The 21,805-nt window shown below is 44.9% G+C and overlaps 1 protein-coding gene and 1 non-coding gene across 3 annotated transcripts in view; both read left to right on the top strand.

Moving 5' to 3' along the window:
• The window catches only part of Arhgef37 (Rho guanine nucleotide exchange factor 37), a 47,695-nt gene that overhangs the window by 506 nt on the left and 25,384 nt on the right, over positions 1–21,805 (top strand). Inside the window, exons 2-3 of one of the 2 annotated variants that reach the window (XM_052155726.1) lie at positions 15,975–16,171; positions 17,370–17,493. In XM_052155726.1, the coding sequence (XP_052011686.1) occupies positions 15,986–16,171; positions 17,370–17,493 (310 nt within the window). In that variant the 5' untranslated portion in view covers positions 15,975–15,985. Of the gene's footprint in view, positions 1–15,974; positions 16,172–17,369; positions 17,494–21,120; positions 21,601–21,805 lie in introns of those variants that run through there. The other variant, XM_052155727.1, reaches the window with a different exon arrangement.
• LOC127664296 (U6 spliceosomal RNA) lies at positions 2,393–2,499 on the top strand. Its single transcript, XR_007973144.1, has one exon. It is a non-coding gene; the product is annotated as a U6 spliceosomal RNA (small nuclear RNA).

The following is a 21,805-nucleotide window of genomic DNA, read 5'->3' on the forward strand; positions in this document are numbered from 1 at the left end:
GGTGTGGCCGGATCCCAAGCCCCACGGTGCTGGGTCTCCAGCCTCTTAGGAGCTGGAGTCACCAAATTCAGGTGGCTTCCCCGAGCCCCTTTCTGGGTGGGACAAAGGTTCAGGAAAGTGAGCTGGGCTAGAGCAAATGATAACTGTTCTGTTTATCTTCCTACCTGGGACGGATGTGAGGCGGCTTTTAATAAACCATTCATTAAAACAAAGGGAAGCTTCAAAGGACGGTAAAGAGTCCCGGCTAAGAAACTGAGTAGACCGGCAAGGCCTGGGAAGAAAGGATCAGAAATTCAAGGCGGATTGAAGGGAGAACTGGCCCGGTAGAAAAGTGGTGTCAGAACTGGGTCCACAAAGCAGAACTGCAGCTTCTGCATGCTGGCAAGTTGGAAGTGGAGAAGCGCACTCCTAGCGCAGGTGCTGGTTCTTGGTCCTCTAGAGGTCAGTGGTCCGGCAAAAGAGCTGCCCACTGCCCACCCAGGCAGAATCAGAATCTCTGTGAACAGTGAGAACAGTTTGTTCCTTGAGGCGGGCGGGGGAGAGCGCCAGCCAGCCAGCGTTGAAGCAGGCAGCCTCCTGACCTCCTATATGATCTGGGAAGCCCAATTTGAGCTTTTCCAGGCGCAGTACTTTGCCCTCTAGTTTGTTTTGAGTGTAAAGCTCGGTACCTGGCACGCAGTAGATGCTCCACAGAAGGGCTGATGCCGATAATCCAATCAAACACTGCTGGACCAGTTAGGAACGGCCTAGAAGGAATTAGGCTGTGTCCAAAGTGACATAAAATGAAAACTTTAAAAAGTGTGTATGTGAGTGGAGTTGGGGAGATTGCAAAACAGGGCAAAGCCTTGCAGGTGTGAGGACATGAAATTGGATCGCCAACACCTACTTAAAAAGGCTGGTCTAGCTGGGCAGTCTGTAACTCCAGTCCAGGGAGTGGGGGGCAGGCAGAGATAGAGGGATCCCCAGGCCAAATAGGTGAGCTGCAGGCTCAGTGAGAGATTGTCGAATAAAAATATAAGTAAGTAAGTAAGTAAGTAAGTAAGGTGGAGAAAGGCTGAGGAAGACATCCTACCAGGATCTCTGGCCTACACACACACACACACACACACACACACACACACACACACACACACATCACCTCAAAGACAAAAGTGTACACATGAAAGTATAATAAAATCAATGATATTGTGACTTGCAAAACACAGCACATACCCTGGTGAGAGGACCTTCAATAAGGGTGCAGCGAAGTACTTCCTTCGCTGTTTTTGAGATACTTGTGTTTATTTTGATTATGTGTACGTGTGCACCTGTTTGTAGGTATGTGCTTGTGAGTGCAGGAACTCCCTGAGGTCAAATGCCTCCCAATCCCCATGGAGCTGGAGTTCCGAGTGGTTGTGAGCTGAGGGGCATTGGCGAGGGGAACTGAACTCAGGTCCTCTGGAAGAACATCAGGCATTCTTAATCAATGATTCCTCTCTCCAAAGTGTGACCCAAAGTCAAAACTAAACATGGAAACTACCGGATGCTCTAACAAAGGTGGTTCCCAGGTGTCACTTGCCTCCTTCGAATAGAGCCAGAACCTTTCGGTGTATTTTTAAAGGAGAGGAAAGAGGACATGAACTGGGGCCTGGCAGCACCGACCTTGCCTAGCCACATGGCCTCACTGAGCTTCTGCCAGGGCACAGGATTCGCCAACAGCTGGCTTGCCTCTTTCTTGCATCAGCAGATTACTGCGGCAAACAGTGCCTTGCTTGAGTCTGCTCCAGCTCCAATCAATGGCTTTTTATTTAACCATGAAGAGGGGGTGTGTCTGAGCACTGTCACCAAAGCAGCATGGCATTTGCCAGGCTTGACAGTCCACAACCTGGTGCTTGTTTATTGACAGGCTGAAGAACTTTAAATCTGTGGATCTGCAGTTGTGAAGACACAGACTGGGCAGGCCCACTGCTCTATAAAAAGACCTACTTTTAAAAAAAAGACTGTATGGGCTCCTTTCTCCCTTCCAGGTAGAACTAGGGAAGTCTGCCTAAGGGTAAATAGCTGTTGTTTAATTTGGGTTAAGACACATACCACCTGCCTGACCATGTATTTAGAGGAGAGAGAGAGAGAGAGAGAGAGAGAGAGAGAGAGAGAGAGAGAGAGAGACAGAGAGAGAGAGACAGAGAGAGACAGAGAGACAGACAGACAGACAGACAGACACACAGAGACACACACACACACACACACACACAGAGAGAGAGAGAGAGAGAGAGAGAAAGAGAGAGAGAGAGAGAGAGGAGTGTCTTTGCTCTTTTTACTTTTTGTATCCCTCTCTTAACTCGTAAGAGTTCTTCCCCCCCCACCCCCACCCCCGGAAGTGACTTTGGTAACTTTTTTTAAAAAAAGATTTATTGTGCTCGCTTCGGCAGCACATATACTAAAATTGGAATGATACAGAGAAGATTGGCATGGCCCCTGCGCAAGGATGACACGCAAATTCGTGAAGCGTTCCATATTTTTTTGGCTCATTTTTAAAAAAAAGATTTATTTATATATTAGGTACACAATGCTCCGTCTGCATATGTGCCTGCACACCATACCAGAAGAGGGCGCTAGATCTCCTTACAGATGACTGTGAGCCACCGTGTGGTTGCTGGGAACTGACCTCAGGACCTCTGGAAGAGGCGCTCTCAACCCCTTCAGCTGAGCCATCTCTTCAGCCCATAGTCAGAGCTCTTAATAGCAAAACTACTGCTCCTGCCGCCCCCCCAACTCCCACCCAAATTGTTTCTAACATTTTGAATTTTCTTTTTGTTTTTTGTTTTGTGTGTTTTTTTTTTTTTTTCCAAGACAGGGTCTTACTACATAGCTCTGGCTGTCCTGGAACTCACTATGTAGACTAGGCTGGACTCAAACTTACAGAGATCTGCCAGCCTCTGCCTTCTGAGTGCTGGGATTAAAGGCATGTGCCACTACAGTGGGCTTTAATGATCAGATTAGACCTTTTAAATGTCAAACTTCAGCTATCAGTAGAGGATCATTTATGGGAAGTGTACTTCCTATTTTATATTTTAACAAAAGGCCCTTCCTTACTGGATGACAGTTGTGTGCCCACCCTCACACCTCCCCAAGAACAACTTAGTGCATTCCAGAACAGACTTTCTGAGAAACGATTTATAGAATACTTACATCAAAAACTCCTAGACATTTGTTAAATGCTTCAGGCCAGCCCATTGAATCAGAAATTTCTGAGGGGAGTTCTGTGCTTAATTTGTATGTACGTGTCTCTGGTGATTCACGTACCCTGTGGTTACCTACGTGTGGAGAACTATACCCTCTTCTTCACACCCTTTCTGTTGTTACTTGGTTCTGTAATGAGCAAGAGCCTTTTTATTAACTTATATACAGTAAAGATGTTGTTCAAGAAAATCTATCAGTGGCAAATAAGATCTGGAAAGGTTACTCAAGGTTATTAATCCCAGAGAAACAAGAAAGGCTGACCGTGCCAATGTTGTCCAGGAGGCAGAGCAGATCCAGCTCACACTGCTGGTGGGAATGTCAAACCAAAGACTGCTTTATAAAGAGTTTAGCATTTCCTTTTAAGTTAAGAAATCCTACCACGTGACCCAAACATTCTACTACTACTAAGTCTGGCCCTATGGTAACAGAGGAACCAGTTAGGTAATAGGAAACAACCAGTTGTTTATCCAGTATGTTGATAATCATAGTGTACAGATAAACATAAAATACAGATACCCATAACATATGTATAGTGACAGCAACATATGTATAACTATAACAGAATATTATATAGCTGTAAAGAGTGATAAGATATTACTACATGCTAAAGCATGGTTCAAGCTCAGAATAAATTTCCTGAAAGAAAGAGACAGCCGTAGAGAGTGCATAGCATCTAGTTCCCTTTTGTATAAAATTCAAGGGGAATTGCCAGTCTTTTCCTGACATCAAACTTTTTGGTGTCTTTCAAGAAGAATCAAAGACTTGTGTAAGGGGTATATTAGTCTCAGTGTCATTGGCAAGTTAACCATGGTTCTTGGGGTTTACCTCTGTCATTTATTCAGTTTGTTAACTGAGCACACATTATGTGCTAACTCTAGAGGAGACAACAAATCATGTTAGTGAAAAAAATAGGACATGATTCTTGCCTCTGTGAAAGTTTACTACTCTGTTGAATGAACCATCCAATAATTAAACAAATAAGTAAATTTCTTATTGAGAGCAGGGGTGACTCTTTGGGAAGGGCATTGAAGTCAAGGAAGACTGGTCTAGGTGTTTTGGTTTTGTTTGCTTTGGTTTTCAAGATAAGAGTTTCTCTGTGTGGCCCTCACTGTCCTAAAACTCACTCTTGTAGACCAGGCTGGCCTTGAACTCAGAGATCTGTTTGCCCCTGCTTCCTTAAAGACGTGTACCACCACTACCACCCAGCTCTGATTTTAGCTCTTAGTTACTTATTATAAGCCATCATAATCTTCTCAGGAGTGAGCATGCCTCAGACTGCACTACTGCTTAGGTTTTTTAAATATTTGTTAATTAGTGTGTGTGCATGTGTGTGTGTGTGTGTGTGTGTGTGCCTGCACATGCATGCAGATGCCATGGTCTGCCTTTGGAGGTCAGGAGATAACTTTTGGGAGGCAGGGCCTCTTGTTTCTGCCTCAGTACGGTACAGCCTCTCTATGTCGTCTGCCCAGGGACCTTCCAGAGGATTCTCTTGTCTCTGCCCCCATCTCAACATAAGAGTGCTGGAATTACAGATTGCATGGCTTCCAGGAATTGATCCCAGGTCATCAAACTTGTGAGGAGGACCATGCCCCCAATTCCTCATCTGTCCTTTAAGTAGAGTCGATCAATTTCATGGTTTTCTGTTCCGTAGACAGATGTTTTTTCTTCTGGATTTGGGCATCAAACTTAGGGCCTTGCACAGGGTAAGCACAGACCTACCTTTGAGCAGACAGCTCAGCCCTCGTTCCTGTCTTAAGATTTTATTAGCGATATATCTAATTTTTAAATTTTATTCATTTAGTTTTATTTGTAAGAAATTTTGCCTGTATGTATGCCTGTGCACCACATGTGTGCCTAGCACCCAAAGAGATGATTTATCCCCTGGGACTGGAGTTACAGACAGTTGTGAGCTGCCCAGTGGGTGCTGGGAATTGAACCTGAGTCCTCCGGAAGAGCAGCCAGCGTTCTTAACCACTGAGCCATCTCTCCAGCCCCTATTAAAAATACTTCTCAAAGATGAGTCCAAGTTTTCACATTTTAAAGACCATGGCATAATGCAGCCGAGAATCCAGTCAGGAATCTGCCATACTCTTTCAGGAAGAAGGTGGGGTGTGAACTTAGGTGGTCTTTCAAACAGGAAATGGAGCGATTAGTGGATATCAGTAAACAGAACAGAACTCAGTGGGTGGCTCATGCCTTTAATCCCAGCATTCAGTAGGCAGAGGCAGATAGACTCTGAATTCGAGGTCAATCTGGTCTACAGAGAGAATGCCAGGACAGCCAGCTCTACACAGTGAGCCTGTCTTGAAAAACAAACAAACAAACAAACAAACAAACAAACAAACTTTAAAAATCTCTTTCGCAATTTCACATGTGTATACAATCGATCATATACACACCTATCTCCCCCTTCCACTCTCTCTAGACCCCCACATTCCTTTCCTACCTTCATGTCTCCCTGTTTTTTAATATTCAATGATATTCAATTCCTAGTTCCATGATATTTATCTTCCATGATATTCAATTAGCTCTGTCTGCATGTGTATGGATGTGGAAACATCCACAGGCGCATGTGCCACCTGCCAGTAGCCACACCCATGGGGGGAAAAACCACCCCTCCCCAGGCAACAACTGCCAATAATTCTTCAGCAGGGGGCGGGGCCTCATGATCCCCTCCCCCGCCCACGATGGAATGTGGATCTTCCCCAGGGAATGTGGATCTTCTGCTGCTGTGGGTTTGTGAATGCAACCGGCCAATCAGGTCCAGAAGAAACCTCTTACAGTGTTCCTCCCCCTCCTCCAGCTCTTCCGCTCTTTCCACCCCTTCCTCTGCCTGCCTGATCCCTGATCCCTGCAGAGGAGATAAAGCAGAGTGTTATATAGCTGAGTGAGCCATTTTAGGGTCACCTAGCCTCAGCTGGCCAGTTCTGACTCTCAGCGTTGCCTTTGGCCCGCTGTAGAAACTTTTCTTGCTGAGGCTGAGAAACATTATTGCATGGGTGTAAACATAAATATTTAGAAGGCAGTTTGACGAGGTATTCCTTTAGCAAACCAAATATTTTTTGTGGTTGCCTCCTAGAGCTTATGACCTTTCTAGCTGCACGCACGCACGCACGCACGGGCTTTTGGCCCGGACGACAGTGCCAGGCATTAGTTCCCAGGTGGCACAGGTCTCAAATGCGATCTGAGATCACTCACTAACAGTAATGACGCTACTGCACCGGTGGGTGCATCTTGCCTGGCGATTTTTATCAATTTTAGTGCACATGATTGCCTCACAATGTCCTTTTCCCCAGCCTCCATAACCACATCTTTGTTGTTCGTGAGGATGTCCTAAGAGAATCACAAGACCTTGCCGGGCTAGATTGCTGGACTACAAAAGAAGGCTACAGCATTCTTTTGATCTACTGATGTAGTTGACTGCCAGAGAATGAGGATAGTCTGGCATGACCTGCTTTTTTTTTTTTTTTAGCCTGTGCTGACTCCCAGTGACCTGTTTCTTTCCAAGGGCTAAAAAACCATCTGTCTTAATCAAGTGGCAGAAATCCAATTCACAGTGCCGTAAGCCAAGGTGGAGGTAGTGAAGAAGAATGTATTAGCTCTTGTGAAAATAAAACCGGAACGGAATCAGTCTCCATTATGACTGGATTGAGTTACATCCTCAGGACCCACTCTCCCTCCCAGTCTCTCAGTTCTATTTTTGAAGCAATAGCAGCAATGTCAGGTTAGGGCTCATAGTTCTTATTATCAATGTTGGCAATGATAACAATTAGCATTTCAGTCAAGATGAACTGTTCTGAGTCTCCCTTTACCTGAATTTGATTGGTTTCTACAAAATCAGTCAGCAGGTATTCGTAGATAACTTCCTACCCACCTGGTCAGTGATAATGCTAGCTGTCTTAGTCAGGGTTTTACTGCTGTGACCAGACGCCATGACCAAGGAAAGTCTTATAAAGGACAACATGCAATTAGGGGTGGCTTATAGTTTCAGAGGTTCAGTCCATTATTAATGATCAAGGCGGGAACATGGCAGCATCTAGACAGGCGTGGTGCAGAAGGAGCTGAGAGTTTTACATCTTCATTTGAAGGCTTGCTAGCAGAATACTGACTTCTAGGTAGCTAGGACCAGGGTCTTAAAGCCCAAGCCCACGGTGACACACCTACTCCAAGACCACACCCACTCCAACAGGACCACGCCTTCTAATAGTGCCACTCCCTGGGCCAAGCATATACAAACCATTATACTAGCTTTCCAGTTTAATAAAAAAAGAGCAATAAAAACCATCTGAGATCTTATGTTCCAGATACTCTGCTAGACATTCTCTTATCAAATCATATAAGGATGGTTGGATAAATGTGTTGGGAAGGTTAGTAAATTGATTACAGAATCAAAATTTCAAATCAGCAGCTGGGCTTGGTGGAGCCCACCTGTAGTCCTTCCTCATGCTTGGGAGGCAGAGATGGAAGGATCAAGGTGTGGCCATGTGAGAGATCGAGCTAGCCTGGGAAACATGAGACTCTGACTCAGAAGCCTCTAAAAGCAAATTGGCATCAGGTTTTCTTGGCGCCAGGCCTGGGCTCAAAACCTTCATAGTTCCTCTTACAATTATTTTTAGGACCAAAGACAGAGCAGAACCATCCAGCATGCCTGTTTTATATTGTTTCTGAGCATGAGTATTTTTTCCTCTTATTGAAAATAGATTTCCCCCCTCACATAATGTATCTTGATTATGGTTTCCCTCTGTCTACTCCTCCCAGCTCCTCCCCACATCCCCTCCTATCTGGACCCACCCACTTCCTGTCTCTCATTAGAAAACAAACAGGTTTCTAAGGGATAATAATAAAGTATTCTGTAATAACATAAAATACAATAGGCAAAAATACATTAGAATAAGACAAAACAAACAAACAGAAGGAAAAGAGCCCAAGAGAAGGCACAAGAATGTCCACACACCCAGGAATCCCATGAGAACACTAATCTGGAAGCTATAATGTAGGCACAAAAGACTTGGGCTGTTGGCCCTCGAACACTGGGCACTGAGCATGAATCTTAAGGATATGGTTAGTAGTGGGACTTGAGAGATGACTCAGCAGGTAAAGTCACTAGCTACACAAACCTCATGGCCTGAGTTTGATCCCCAGAACCCACTCAAAAAGCTAGAATGGCTCTCCTTCGTAATACCAGTAGGTAGAAGACAGGAGAATCTCTGGGCGCTCAAGGGTCAGCTAGTCTGTTGTACAAGGCCCATCATCAAACAACAAAGAGACCCTACCTCAAGCAAGATGGAAGGCCAGGACTGACACCTGAAGGTGACCTCTCATCTCTCTACATGTGTGTGCCTGTATACATAAGATATACACACACAAATATCCTTGGGGCACATAGAAGTAGGGGCAAGCTTACAAGGTGATTCATATACAACTTTCAGTCTCAGACTCTTCTGACTTTGAGAAGAGTCAAATAAGAGAGATGAAAGCTCTTTGTATAGGGATGTTTCTTCTGACTGCTACAGAGGTCTCATCACCCACGCCCTTCAGCCGGGGTCCCTCACGTCCCCAGCCACTATCATTTCTGTCGGTGTTCCCTCCGTAGGGTTTTTATTCCTCCATAGGGTCTTTTATTACCACGGCTCCTGACCTTCACTGGACAGCCCTCCAGCAACCATCCCTCGATCCCAGACTCTAGGTCTCATGCTTTTTTCCTTTTCTCTCAAAATTTTAAGTCACCGTCCTCTGGGCTGGAGAGATGGTACAGTGTGTTAAGGCACTTGACACCACCCTTGATGACCTGGGATCCATCTCCAGATTCTTGTGGTAGAAGACAAGAACCAACTCCTTCCTCCACACACATGCGCTTGCCAAGGCAAAGAAATGTAATAAACAAACAAACAAATAAAGTTGGAGACATTTCTGAACTTACCTTGGATGGGTGGCTGAGGATACTTACTTTCCCTGCTTGGAGTCCCCGTCTTTCTCTCCCCGACCCCTCCAATCTCCATCTCCGTCTCCGTCTCCGTCTCTGTCTCTGCCTATCTCTCCCTAGGATCTATCTATCAGCTCAGGCTGATCTTGAACCCACGATCCTTCTGCTTCTAGCCCCCAAGTGCTGGAACTCTAGGCACATACCAGGACACTCTTCGTTGAATGAATGTGTAGGAGTGTTCAAATCCTGCTGCCCCGGTAGAGAAATGATAAAAGAGAATCAACACAGTTTTACGCAATTCAAAAGTAAGAAGCATCCAGCTTGCTGTAGAAGCATAAATGCACCAGTCAGTGACAGTTTCCCTTTCAAATTCAGTGTGTGCCAGGGTGAGCTTAATTTGGTGTGTGTGTGTGTGTTGCCAGGAACTGGGCACTGAGTTCAGGGCCTAGCAAATCTTAAGCACATTACCACTGACTACACTTGGAATCCCTGATTTTATTTTCTTGTTTTGTTTGTTTGTTTGTTTTGAGACAGGGTTTCTCTGTGGTGTTCTGGCTTTCTTAGAACTCACTCTGTAGACCAACCAGGCTGGCTTGATTTTAGTAGAGTTTTCTCTGGATTTTAGGGTTTCTCTGTGGAGTCCTGACTTTCCTGGAACTTACTCTGTAGACCAACAAGGCTGGCTTGAATTTAGAGATCCACTTGCCTCTGCCTTCCCAGTGTTTGGATTAAAGGTGTGCAAAACCATGTCAAGCTTGATTTTAGTTCTTAATTGCTTATTGTAAGACATCAAGATGTTCTAAAGAGTGAGCCTGCCTTGGACAACAATGCTTTTTCCTTTTTTTTAAAAAAAGATTTATTTTATTTATATGAGTACACTGTAGCTGTCTTCAGACACACCAGGAAGAGGGCATCGGATCCCATTACAGATGGCCATGAGCCACCTTCTGGTTGCTGGGAATTGAACTCAAGACCTTTGGAAGAGAAGTCAATGCTCTTAACTGCTGAACCATCTCTCCAGCCCAACAATACTTTTTCTATGCTTATCAGGTATTCTACTTGCCTTGAAGAAAGGGCGTGGCCCCTCCTTCTCAGGCAGGTCAGACAAGGGATGGGAACTAGGGTCCTCTCTCTACTCTTCCCAGGTGGTAAACTGTGTGTATCCTAAGACTGTTGCAAAGATCTGTTGCAGAGAACTTAAACTGCATGATATTTTGTTTGCTTTAAAATTTTTTGATGGTTGTTCTAGGCGTGGAGACCAGGGCCTTGTCCATGCTAGACAAATGTTCTGCTGTTAAGGTCCTTCTGTAGCTGAGTTAAAAATTGTTATTTTAAAACAATTTCTACATAAAGTAGAAAGGGTATCACAAAGAGGTTGGGTGTCCCATTTGCTATGCTTTTCTTAATTTTTAAATAAAGATTTATTTTTTTTTTTGTGTTTTTTTTTTTTTTTTTTTTTTTTTTTTTTTTTTTTTTTTTTTTTAAGATTTGGTTTTTTCAAGACAAGGAGGGTTTCTCTGTATAGCCCTGGCTGTCCTGGAACTCACTTTGTAGACCAGGCTGGCCTCGAACTCAGAAATCCACCTGCTTCTGCTTCCCAGAGTGCTGGGATCACAGGCGTGCACCACCACCACCCAGTTTATTTATTTATTTTATTGTATGTGAGTACACTGTAGCTGTCTTCAGGCACACCAGAAGAGGGCATCAGATCCCATTACAGATGGTTGTGAACCACCATGTGGTTGCTGGGAATTGAACTCAGGACCTTTGGAAGAGAAGTCAGTGCTCTTAACTGCTGAGCCATCTCTCCAGCCCAACAATGCTTTTTCTATGGGAAAAGCCATCTCTCCAGACCCCTTCTTAATTTTTTATTTACATGCGTTGATTTGTTTCATATTATGTGTATAGGTGGGCAAATGCCCTGGTGCATGTGTGAAGGTCAGAAGACAACTTTCAGTTCTCTCCTTCCACCTTGCAGGTCCCGTGAATTGAACTCAGGTCACCCAAGGCTTGGTGGCAAGCTCCTTTATCCACTGAGCCATCTTGACCTCCCTCCCTCTGCTTGTCTATGACTTCATCTTGCTGTACAATACCCAAGCCAGGAAATGGGCACTAGTATACTACATGTATGTGGTTGTTCCACAGCATTTTATCATGTGATGGATTGCATAGCCTCCACGTATACATACATGTACAGACTCTCCCACCACCGCGGGATGCCCTTTCATGTTCGTTTCTATAATGCAGTCCCATTTGCTTGCCTTCCAACCCTGTCCCTAGCCAGGTAGCCACTGATCTGTCCTCTATCTCTGTAATTTCATACTTCATTAGGTGGAATTACCGAGTACAGTAACCTTCTAGGTTGTCTTTAACACAGAGTTATTTTCTTGAGAGCCCAACCAAGCCCATTCAGTGCGTCAATAGTCTATGTTGTTTCTGATTGTTCAGTGGTCCTGATGGGCCAGTTTGCTCAGTCATTCAGCTGCTAAAGGACACTTTTACTGTTTCCCGTGAGTATTCACATGAAGAATTTTGTATGGACCTACATTTACTTTCTCTGGGTTAGATGCCTAGGTGCCCAGGAGGGTGATAAGTACACGCCTCATTTGAAAGACACTGAAAAATTATTTTCCAGAGTACTGTACCTAGGAGGAGTTGGACCTATGGGGGAGAGGCAGATGATGGGTACTTGTGATGGAATGCTCTAGATCTTGATTCTATCATTGTCAGCAGACAAGTAGTTGTAAGTAGTTGTACCATATGTAGTTTACCAACTGACCATGCGTGAAATTGTATTAAGGGCCCATGCAGCTTCTCTGTGCAATTTGGAAATTATATTTATTTATTTATTGCGTGGATGTGTGGGTTAGAGGACACTTTTTAAGTGTTGGCTCCCTTCTTTTACCATGTGTGTCCTGGGAATGGAATTTCTGTCCTCAGACTTGGTGACAAGTACCTTTACCTACTGAGCCACCTCACTGACCTCTATTTCTTACCACTGCGTATGAATTTGAGCTACAGATCCAGCCCATACATTACTACTACTACTACTACTACTACTACCACCATCACCACCACTACTAATACTAATTTAAATAAAATTAGAAAAGTCTCATTTTTTCCAGTTACTTTTCAGTTGCTTCACAGTTATAAAAATGTATCTTGGTCTGACAAGCTGGCTCAGTGGGTAGAAGGCATTTGTCCCCAGGCCTGACAACTTTCATGCTCTTCCCTTGGAAGGTTTGATATTTGAATCTTCTGAAGTTTCCAGTAGATGGGCCAGAGAAGAGCACGGTAGGTATTTTTGGTCATAATTCTAACCTGACTTGGAGGCCTGGGGCTGGGAAATTGTCTGACTTCGACAGGACTGGAAGATATAGAGATAGGACTGGAAAGAGAGAAGCAGGACCACTAAGAATACACCAAATGGGGAACCGCTGGGAGGCCTGGCTGTGCAGATACCAGCTCTTTGTGCACGATATTTATTTCTCCAGAGATGGGTCAAGATTCTTTTATCTCTTCTGCACAAAAGTTGTTGTAAAAAATATGTAATTTTTGGTTTTATTGGTTGACTTGTTTCTTAGTTTTCAATGAGTTGTCTGTGTAAATGTTCCCAATTAAATACCAGATTCTATACTAATTCAACAAATCTGTTCTCAAGATATTCTCTAGCCTTCTGAAGTTCTTTAGTCCTAATTGTTTTCCCTTAGCATGAGGCCAGCTGTCAGCTGTCAGCTCTAGCGTCCCCTCTCCCCTCCTCCCCTCCCCAGGATCCCTTCGGCTCCTCTCCAGTGTGTCAATCACCCTTCTCCAACATCTTTCTTGATTTATTCCTCTGGTGGGCTGATCCTTTCCCCTGACTCACCATTTCACCAATGAAGTGTATTTCCTGGTAAGTTCCCAGTTGGCTGAGAGTGGCCACGATCATTTCCTTGTCCCTTCCACTGTGGGGGACAGTGGCACCAGCTCACTCACCCCTGCTCTGATTTAGATCCCTGGAAATTTCTCTTAGGCTTTTGTAAGCCCTGCTCTGGAGTTAAAGTTACATCCGTTGTGGCTTCTCTTGAGTGTTTCATAGTAGAAAGATTTTTTTTTTCAGGTCATCTTGTCCATATGCTGGCCTTATTTATTCAGTTTTAACATTTTGAGATGACGAGTAGGCGGGAGTTTCAGAGTTGAGGAGGGTGAGGACCAGGAATGGGCACAGGGAAGAAGAAGAATACTGCAGGGCGGAGCCTGGGAGGGAGCAGCAAGTGCAGTAGAAGCACCACTGGCTTCTGTCAGGGTGGGGTAGGGGTGGGGGTGGGGGGATGGGGTGGGGTGCGGTTGGGGGAGTGAATGAGGCTGAGCAGGAAGGAACTATGATGCTGTGGGCAGCAGGGAATGAATACCACAACCACAGCTTGTTTCAGGGACTTTAGACTGGAAGGACATCCGGGATAAATGTGAATGGATGGCAGGGTTGGAGGGAGGTCTCCATCCAGAGACATGGTCCTGGGACCTTTGAAAAAAACCACCCGGCAATGCTGGGCATGGTGGTGTTTACCTTTGATGCCAGCACTCAGGAGGCAGAGGCAGTGGATCTCTGAGTTCGAGGCCAGCCTGGTCTATATAGTGAGGTCCAGGCCAGCTAGCTAGAGCTGTACAGAGACCCTGTCTCAGAAAACCAAAAAGAGGAAAAAAAAAATAAAAAAAGAAAATCACTTGGCCACAGGCTCTATGTCATGGTTGAGGGTGAGAGCCGGGAACTGTGGGAAGAAATGGGGAGAGGACTTAGCTGAGTCAAATAAAGCAATCTGGGTCAACGACTATGCTACCCCTGGGCATTCACCGACAGAACTCCAAGTCAGCACCTCCCAGAGCCACATACTCATCAGAGTTTAAGGTAGCGCTTTTCACAGTAGCTAAGCAATGGAAACAACCTGGGCGGCCACCAGCCAGGGAAAGGCCTTTGATATGTACAGGATTTCTTTCTAGCCATGAGGAAGAATGCAGTTGTGTCATCTATAGGAAAACAGATGCACCGGGGACTATCATGGCCTATACTGTCACAGGTCTTCATTCACCTGTGAACTTCGGTTTCATATAGGTACAGTGGGGAAGGCACGAAAGGGAAGGGTTGCTGCTTACGGGAAGGAAATGTGATCCCAATACATGTATATAGTTACATGGCATGGCCTCATGAAGCCAGTATAAAGTATTTTTTAAAAAGATGTATGTATGCATTATGTATGCATTATGTATGTATGTATGTATGTATGTATGTGTGTGTGTGTGTGTATGTGTATGGTCACTTTGTTCAGACACACACACACACAAAAATGGCATCAGACAACATTATTAGATGGCTGTGAGGCACCGCAATGTGGTTGCTGAGAATTGAACTCAGGACCTCTGGAAGAGCAGTCAGTGCTCTTAACCGCTGAACCATCACTCTAGCCCCCCCCCAGCATAAAGTATTTTTAAAATGAATGAATGAATGAATGCCTGAATGACTGAATGGCTCTGGAGCAAACTTTGGAAAAAAAATTAAAGTGATTTTAGGAAAGTACATTGATCCCTGGGAAATAAATTTATTTTTTAATTTTTTTTTATTATTTGGGAATCTCATATCATGCACCCCAGTTGTGCTTACCTCCCAGTTTCCCATGTCCACCCTCCTCCCACATGACACCCTCCCACTAAAACAAAAAGAAGGAAAAAGAAGAAAGAAAAAGACAAGTCCATTCTGTGTTGTCTATGAACTCACCAGAGCATGCTCACATTCCTAGTGGCCAACCCCTTGCCCCCAAGGGAGGATGATTCTCTCTTTGTTCTCCACCCGCATCCTCTCCAGAAGCCATGCCGTGGCTGGAGAGGGGCAGGGTCAGCTCTCCCGCACGCATTGACGTTATCGTGGCTTCAGGTGTCTGCTCCGACAATGAACATCCGCATGGACTTCAGTGGTAACACAGACCACAGGCATCAACACGACCCTTGGCCACCAACCCACTCATGGCCCTCAGTGGCTGCAGAGACCACAGGGCCTCAAACATGGCTGTAGGTGGCTACACATACCACTCACATCAGGACCCCCACCCAATCCATCCCCCAGGCTGCAAAGCCTGATCAGGCGGTGTCAGAGACGCACACATGCCTGTGTCCACGTGAATCTCACGCTTCATCCTGCCTTGGGCAGCCTCATGGACCACAGACACCAACCTGGCCTTCGGGGGCATCGAGGACCATAGTGGTCCTTAGAGGAGGTCCGATCCAGAAAGTGAACTTTTTCTCATCCTGGGCCTTCATCGTTGCCCAGAGCTAGGGGGATCCTGCAGCTGAGAAGCAGGTCTAGGGGCTTACTCTGTATCTGCTTAATCACCAGGCTGTTGTACACCATCCCACCGACCCTACTGGACAACCAGCAGTCAACCTCAGTGCTCTCTTTCACCGGTCGCTGCCAATCACATATCCCTCGTTCTGCCTCTCTCCATACCGCGTGCTGTTTATTGTTTTGTTTTCTGTTATTTATTTATTTATTTATTTATTTATTTTTTATTTTCCACCTCTGCATCACTGTAATGGCGCCAGTTTACCAGCGCCTCAAGGCAGGGGCAGGCAGCCCTTTGGAAATGAATTTCCAACATCATCAATAACCTGAGCTGTTGTTTGTCCTCTCATAATTGTTCAGACACCACCGGAAAATGCTAACAGTAAACAAACAGTTGACTCTGTTTGCAACTAATGTTTTAGGCCACTTGATGAGTAGGCTTCAAGTTAGGAACAACATTTCCCAGGATATTGAATGACAGACCCATCTTACAATTACATTGAGTCTTTTTTTTTTTCCCAGAACGTGTGGACATGGCTGATTTTGGAGCAGATGAAGCCTCTTCCAAGTCAGAGAGTCCTGAGCAGGAAGGCCAGGGCTCTGAGGACAGATCGCTGCTCCATCAGAGGCTGGCCATCAGAGAGCTCATTGACACAGAAGTCTCCTACTTGCACATGCTCCGACTCTGTGCCTCTGACATCAGAAGCCACCTACAGCAGGTACGCATGTGGCCCCACAGCCTGTCTTTATAGGAGCAGGAGTGAGCTGTCTCTAAGACCCCTCAGATATAAGGGGTCTTAGATATAAGCTGCAGGTCTTTATTGATTGGCCATGTAGCTTTCAGCAAGGCCTTGAATGACTTGGGTGTGTCCAACTTGCAGCCTATTAGCCATAGAGGCTGAGGGTAACTATGAATTTAGTCTGACATAAAATAGCAAACTTACTTAAAATATTATGAAAATCTCATTGTCTTCTTAATGTAACTCAATTTTGCAAGGTTATTTATGAAGATTCATTTTATTTTTAATTTTAAAAATCTATCTACCTATCTACCTATCAATCTACCTACCTATCTATCTATCTATCTATCTATCTTCTATCTATCTATCTATCTATCTATCTATCTATCTATCTATCTATCTTAATGCATTGGTGTTTTGCCTGCATGTCTATCTGTGTGAGGGTGTTGGATCTCCTGGACCTGGAGTTACAGAGTTGTGAGCTGCCTTGTGGATGCTGGGAATTGAACCTAGATCTTCTGGAAAAATCAGCCAGTGCTCTTAACCACTGAGCCATCCCTCCAGCCCCTTGAAGATTTATTTTTAGGTGTGTGAGTGTTTGTCAGCATATGTTTATATAAGTGCATGTGTGTTTGTGGGCTTCCCAGGAGCCAGAGTTACAGACGGTTGTGAGCTACCATGGTGGGTGCTGGGAGCCTGGGTCCTCTGCAAGAGCAGCGAGTGCTGAATTAAACAAGCTAGTGGATAGGCAAGGAAAGAGCAGGAGCAGGAGCAGGAGCAGAAGCAGGCTGAAAAACCTTCAGGTCTACCTCCATTAAACCTCCTAAAGGTTCCATAGCCTTTCCAAATAGTGCTACCAGCTGGGGAAGAAATGTTTAAATACACGGGCCCATGGGAAACAGTTCACATTCAAATCACGTCCCTAACCCCTTGCCCAGCCTCAAACCAGCCCCCATGCCCTTAAGCTTTCCTTCCGTGCTAGACACACTGTTCTTGCTGTCTCTTGCTTGTTAAGCAATACGGATACCTAACATATAATATTCCCAAAACTTTCCCAACATTGCACTGGGCAGCCAGTCTTCCCAAGAGTGATAGGACCCCAGATAGCATGAGTGCCCAGTCTGCTCCCGATAGTTCCCTTCCAGGCCCCCAGTCTCTGCATTTTTGTTGCTTCCAGCTGCCACCAGGAGATCTGGACATCCTGTTCTCAAACATCGATGACATCATCCAAGTCAGCAGCAGATTCCTTCACGGGCTGCAGGAGACAGCCTGCAAGGAAGAGGACCAAGTGCTCCTGATTGGTAAGCAGAAGACCCAGGTACTCCCCGGCTTGCTTGCCTTTGGCTCTGTCCTCAGCCTGTGCTTACTGCAGGGCCAGCTCCAGAGCTCCAGGGAAAACGCGGAAAGGCTTCGTCTGGGCATGTCAGAGGCCACAGGGCACTCATGTAGTGTCTGATCCCCGTGGTCCCACTCACGTCTTCCTCGAGACAAAGCTTTTAACACGCGTATCTGGGAGGAGATGCTGGAGCCACAGTGTTTCCTAGTTTAGTTTCAACATGGTTTATTTTTATTTCTTATATGTATGATTAGTTTGCCTGCCTGCATGTCTCTGGACCACATGAGTGTCTCCTGCCTGCGGAAGCCAGAAAGGGGCATTGAGTCCCCCTGGAGCTGGAGTTACAGATGGTTGTGAGCTGCTATGTGGGTGCTGGGATTTGAACCCAGTTCTCTGGAAGAGCAGTAAGTGCTCTTAACTGCTGAGGCATCTCTCCAGCTGCTGCTGCTTCTTCTTCTCCTTTTCCTTCTCCTTCTTCCTTCTCCTTCTTCTTCTCCTCCCCTCCTTCTTCTTTTTAATTAGCAGATTTTATTTTTTTTAGAGCACTGTTAGGCTTATAGAAAAACGACTGTGGTACTAAGCATCAGAACTATGTCAAACCTTGTTTTTAATGCAGCAGCCGTCTTTGTCTCTTATGCCTATAGTGCTACCCCTGTTCCCTTACCCTTCCCACCCTGCTCCACCTGCTCCCTCTTAGTAACCGGTTTCCTATCAGAAGACACAGAACACTTTAGGAAATCGCTCAGGGTCTGTTTCATCTTCTCCGCCTGTTCTAGCTTTACTGTACCTGCTCTTGAAATTAAGCTGACAGGAGACCCCAGCTCAAACCTCTCCCCCCACTTCCGGCCACCCCTGGATTACAGGCTGAGTGCCTGGCTGCACCCGACTCACGCCGATGCCCTGGGCAACTTGGCTTTAGTGCCCCACTTGTTTCCGCTCCGGCGTGTCTGACTCACTCTGTTCCCAGGCGCACCAGGGTCTGTGACTTTCCTCAGGCCAGGGTTACCTGACTCTGGTAACCTGGACCATCCACAAGCCTGAGAGTCAGCCCTCCCCTGGGCTTCCTGGGACTGGCTACTTCTGTTCTCTGGCAGATGGTCTCAATAGCTGTAAAGCCTTCTTCAAATAGACACCTCCCCCCACATACCTGTCTTTGATGTTTATTTGTCTTTACTTTGACGCCTGTAATCCATAGTCATCCCTTGGTATCTGTAAGGGTTGGTTTTCTAGACCCTCCCAGGTGCTCATGCAGACCCTTTGTGTAAAATGGCAAAGTATTAACACGAACCTCCTGAAACTCCCCTGTATCTTCGCTAGAGGACTTAAGACAGCACCCTGCAAGAGGTGTTGCTGTTCAAGAAAGTTGTTATGCTGTGCTGTTCAGAGGTGGGGACAGCAAGAAAAGGTCTCACATGTTCAACACAGACACTGTTTTTCTTTATAAAAGGTGTTTGACACAATTTAACTGTAGGACAGAAGAATTTTTTTTTTAAAATGATGAAAACAGCATTTTGAATAGAAGTTGCATAGAGATTTTTAATATTCCATTAGTGTGTGAGGGTGTTCCGCCTGCTGATTACAGGGAAATGAATGGAAACTACAACAGGCACAAAACAATGTTGTTGTTTTTTTTAAAGATGTATTTATTTTATGTAATATGAGTACATTGTAACTGTCTTTAGACACACCAGAAGAGGGCATCAGAGCCCATCAGATGACTGTGAGCTACCATGTGATTGCTGGGAACTGAACTCAGGACCTCTGGAAGAGCAGTCAATCTTATTTATTTATTTATTTATTTATTTATTTATTTATTTAGAGACAGGGTTTCTCTGTGTAGCCCTGGCTGTCCTGGAACTCACTCTGTAGACTACAGGCTGGCCTCGAACTCAGAAATATGCCTGCCTCTGCCTCCAGCCCCATGTCTTTTGTTTTTGTTTGGTTGGTTTTGGTTTTTGTTGTTGTCTTGGTTTTTTGACACAGGGTTCTCTGTGTAACTCTGACTGTCCTAGAACTCTCTCTGTAGCCCGAGCTGTCCTTGAACTTGGTGATCTGCCTGTCTCTGCCACTCACGTGCTGGGATTAAAGGCGGTGCCACCACTGCCTGCCACAGGCAATTAAGATGGATGCAACAAATCCAGAAAAATTTGAAAGCTGACATGATACCACGGGAAGAAAATTTCACACCTAACATTGTATGGTGGATCACAGCTAAAAAACCACCAGAAATAGGAGAGAAAAATAAAGTGGGGCAGAACTGAGCAAGAACTGTGTTGGAGGTATATATAAAATGTTATGTACATTCATATGTCATCTTGAACCTCAGCCCCAGGAGATCTCATTATATCAAATATTGCCACACTTGAAAAATCCAACAGTGGAAGCAGTGCTGGTCTCAGGTAGTTTGCACAGGTAATTTCAACCGGTCTGTATGGGTTATTGGCCTGCCGTCTACACAGGGCTTCTTAAACTACACTCAAGCTGCACAGGTAGCTTATCAGCCTGCTGCCTACACAAGGATCCAGCTCTACTCACAGCTTCTTTGTACCTAAGAAAATTTTACACAACTCAGGGGTGGAGTATATGGCTATATAAAATAGATATGCAAGCCAGATAGTGATGGCGAACATCTTTAATCCTAGCATACAGGAAGCAAAGGCAGGCAGATCTCTAAGTTCAAGGCCAGCTTGGTCTATATCTCTGGTCTTCCATAAGATATATAGCCTGAGATATCCAGAGAAACTCTGTCTCCAAACAAAATGGAACAAAACAAAACAAAGCAAGACAAAAAAAAAAAAAAAAAAAAACCCAAAACTAAAACCCAAAACTGAACATTTACTGATAATCAAAAATAATTTTACTTTAAGACATGCCTTTCCACCCCCCCTCCCCCAGACAGGGTTTCTCTGTGTAGTGCTGGCTGTCCTGGAACTCACTTTGTAGACCAGGCTGGCCTCGAACTCAGAAATCCTCCTGCTTCTGCCTCCCAGAGTGCTGGGATTACAGGCATGCGCCACCACCACCCAGCTAATACATGTCTTTCATACTCATAATGTTTTCATTTATTAAAGTAGAAGGCAGCAGGGTATCATGTCACACGAGTTTAATTTCAGTACTCAGGAGGAAGAGGCCAGCCAGAGCTACATAGTGAGCCTCTTTTGTCTAAATACAAAAACAACAACAATAAAAATTATGAAAACAAATTTGCATTCTAGTGAGATATATGTGTTTATTTTTACCTTAAAAATTAAATCTTGGTTGAATATCAGATACTTTAGGACATAAAAGATCTTCAGGGTTTTTTTTCTGAGTTGATCAATATTTTGATTTGATCATTATTAATGTTGAGAATTCTACTTTGTCTGAATCTGTAGTACACATGTCAGAAGTATGGGGGGGTCATTTTATTTAAAAAAAAATTGATGAAAGTTCTGTCCTAATTCTAAGCCAAATTTTGATCACGTTTAAAAAATGAAACTCAAATCAAGCAGTAAATTTTATTTATTTTTATTTTTATTTATGTTTCTCTCTCTCTGTGTGTATGTGTGTGTGTGTGTGTGTATGTGTGTATGTCATATGTGTTAACGTATCTCTAGAGGCCAGAAGCCCTAGGGCACTGGATTCTCTGGAGCTGGAGTTACAGGTGGTTGGTTGGGAGCCACCCGGTGTGGCTGCTGGGACCTAAGCACCGATCCTCTGACAGAATGGCAAATTACTTCTATGAACTCCTAAGCCATTTCTCCAACCCCCTCAAGCAGAAAATCCTAAAATCAGGTATTCTATCACAAAGTGGTCCAAGATACACTAACTTGATACATATGTAATGGGAGTAGAAACATATCAAAGGTTTCCCACAACGAAACCTGTCTGTCTGGTTTCTGTAAGAGCAGAAAACTTTGTAATATGGAGAAGATGCTGCAGTTCCTTTCAGACCTTGCAGGAGTCTCAGATCCGAGATGTGCTGCAGGCAGTGTTCACCGGGGCTGTGCAGCATGCACACCTGCAGAACAAAATGCAGATGGTGCGTGTGTTCAAAACCAAGGCTGCAGCGAAGTCCCAGGAGGCTGCACAGGTAGGCACGGACAGAAATGCCTCAGGTTCATGCCGAGTTTGCTTTAGAATTGATCTCCAGTTGCCCTGTGTTTGGAAAATTTTAACTCCTGCAGAACTTTCCCAGACCCCACATTCAGGTCTGCTGCCAGCCCTACCTGGAGTCATGACCTACAGTTTAAGATACCGTTCTGTTACCCACTCAGCAACTTCGTGAGATGGATGAA

This window comes from Apodemus sylvaticus, chromosome 13 (assembly GCF_947179515.1).
Source record: "Apodemus sylvaticus chromosome 13, mApoSyl1.1, whole genome shotgun sequence".
Lineage (NCBI taxonomy): Eukaryota > Metazoa > Chordata > Mammalia > Rodentia > Muridae > Apodemus > Apodemus sylvaticus.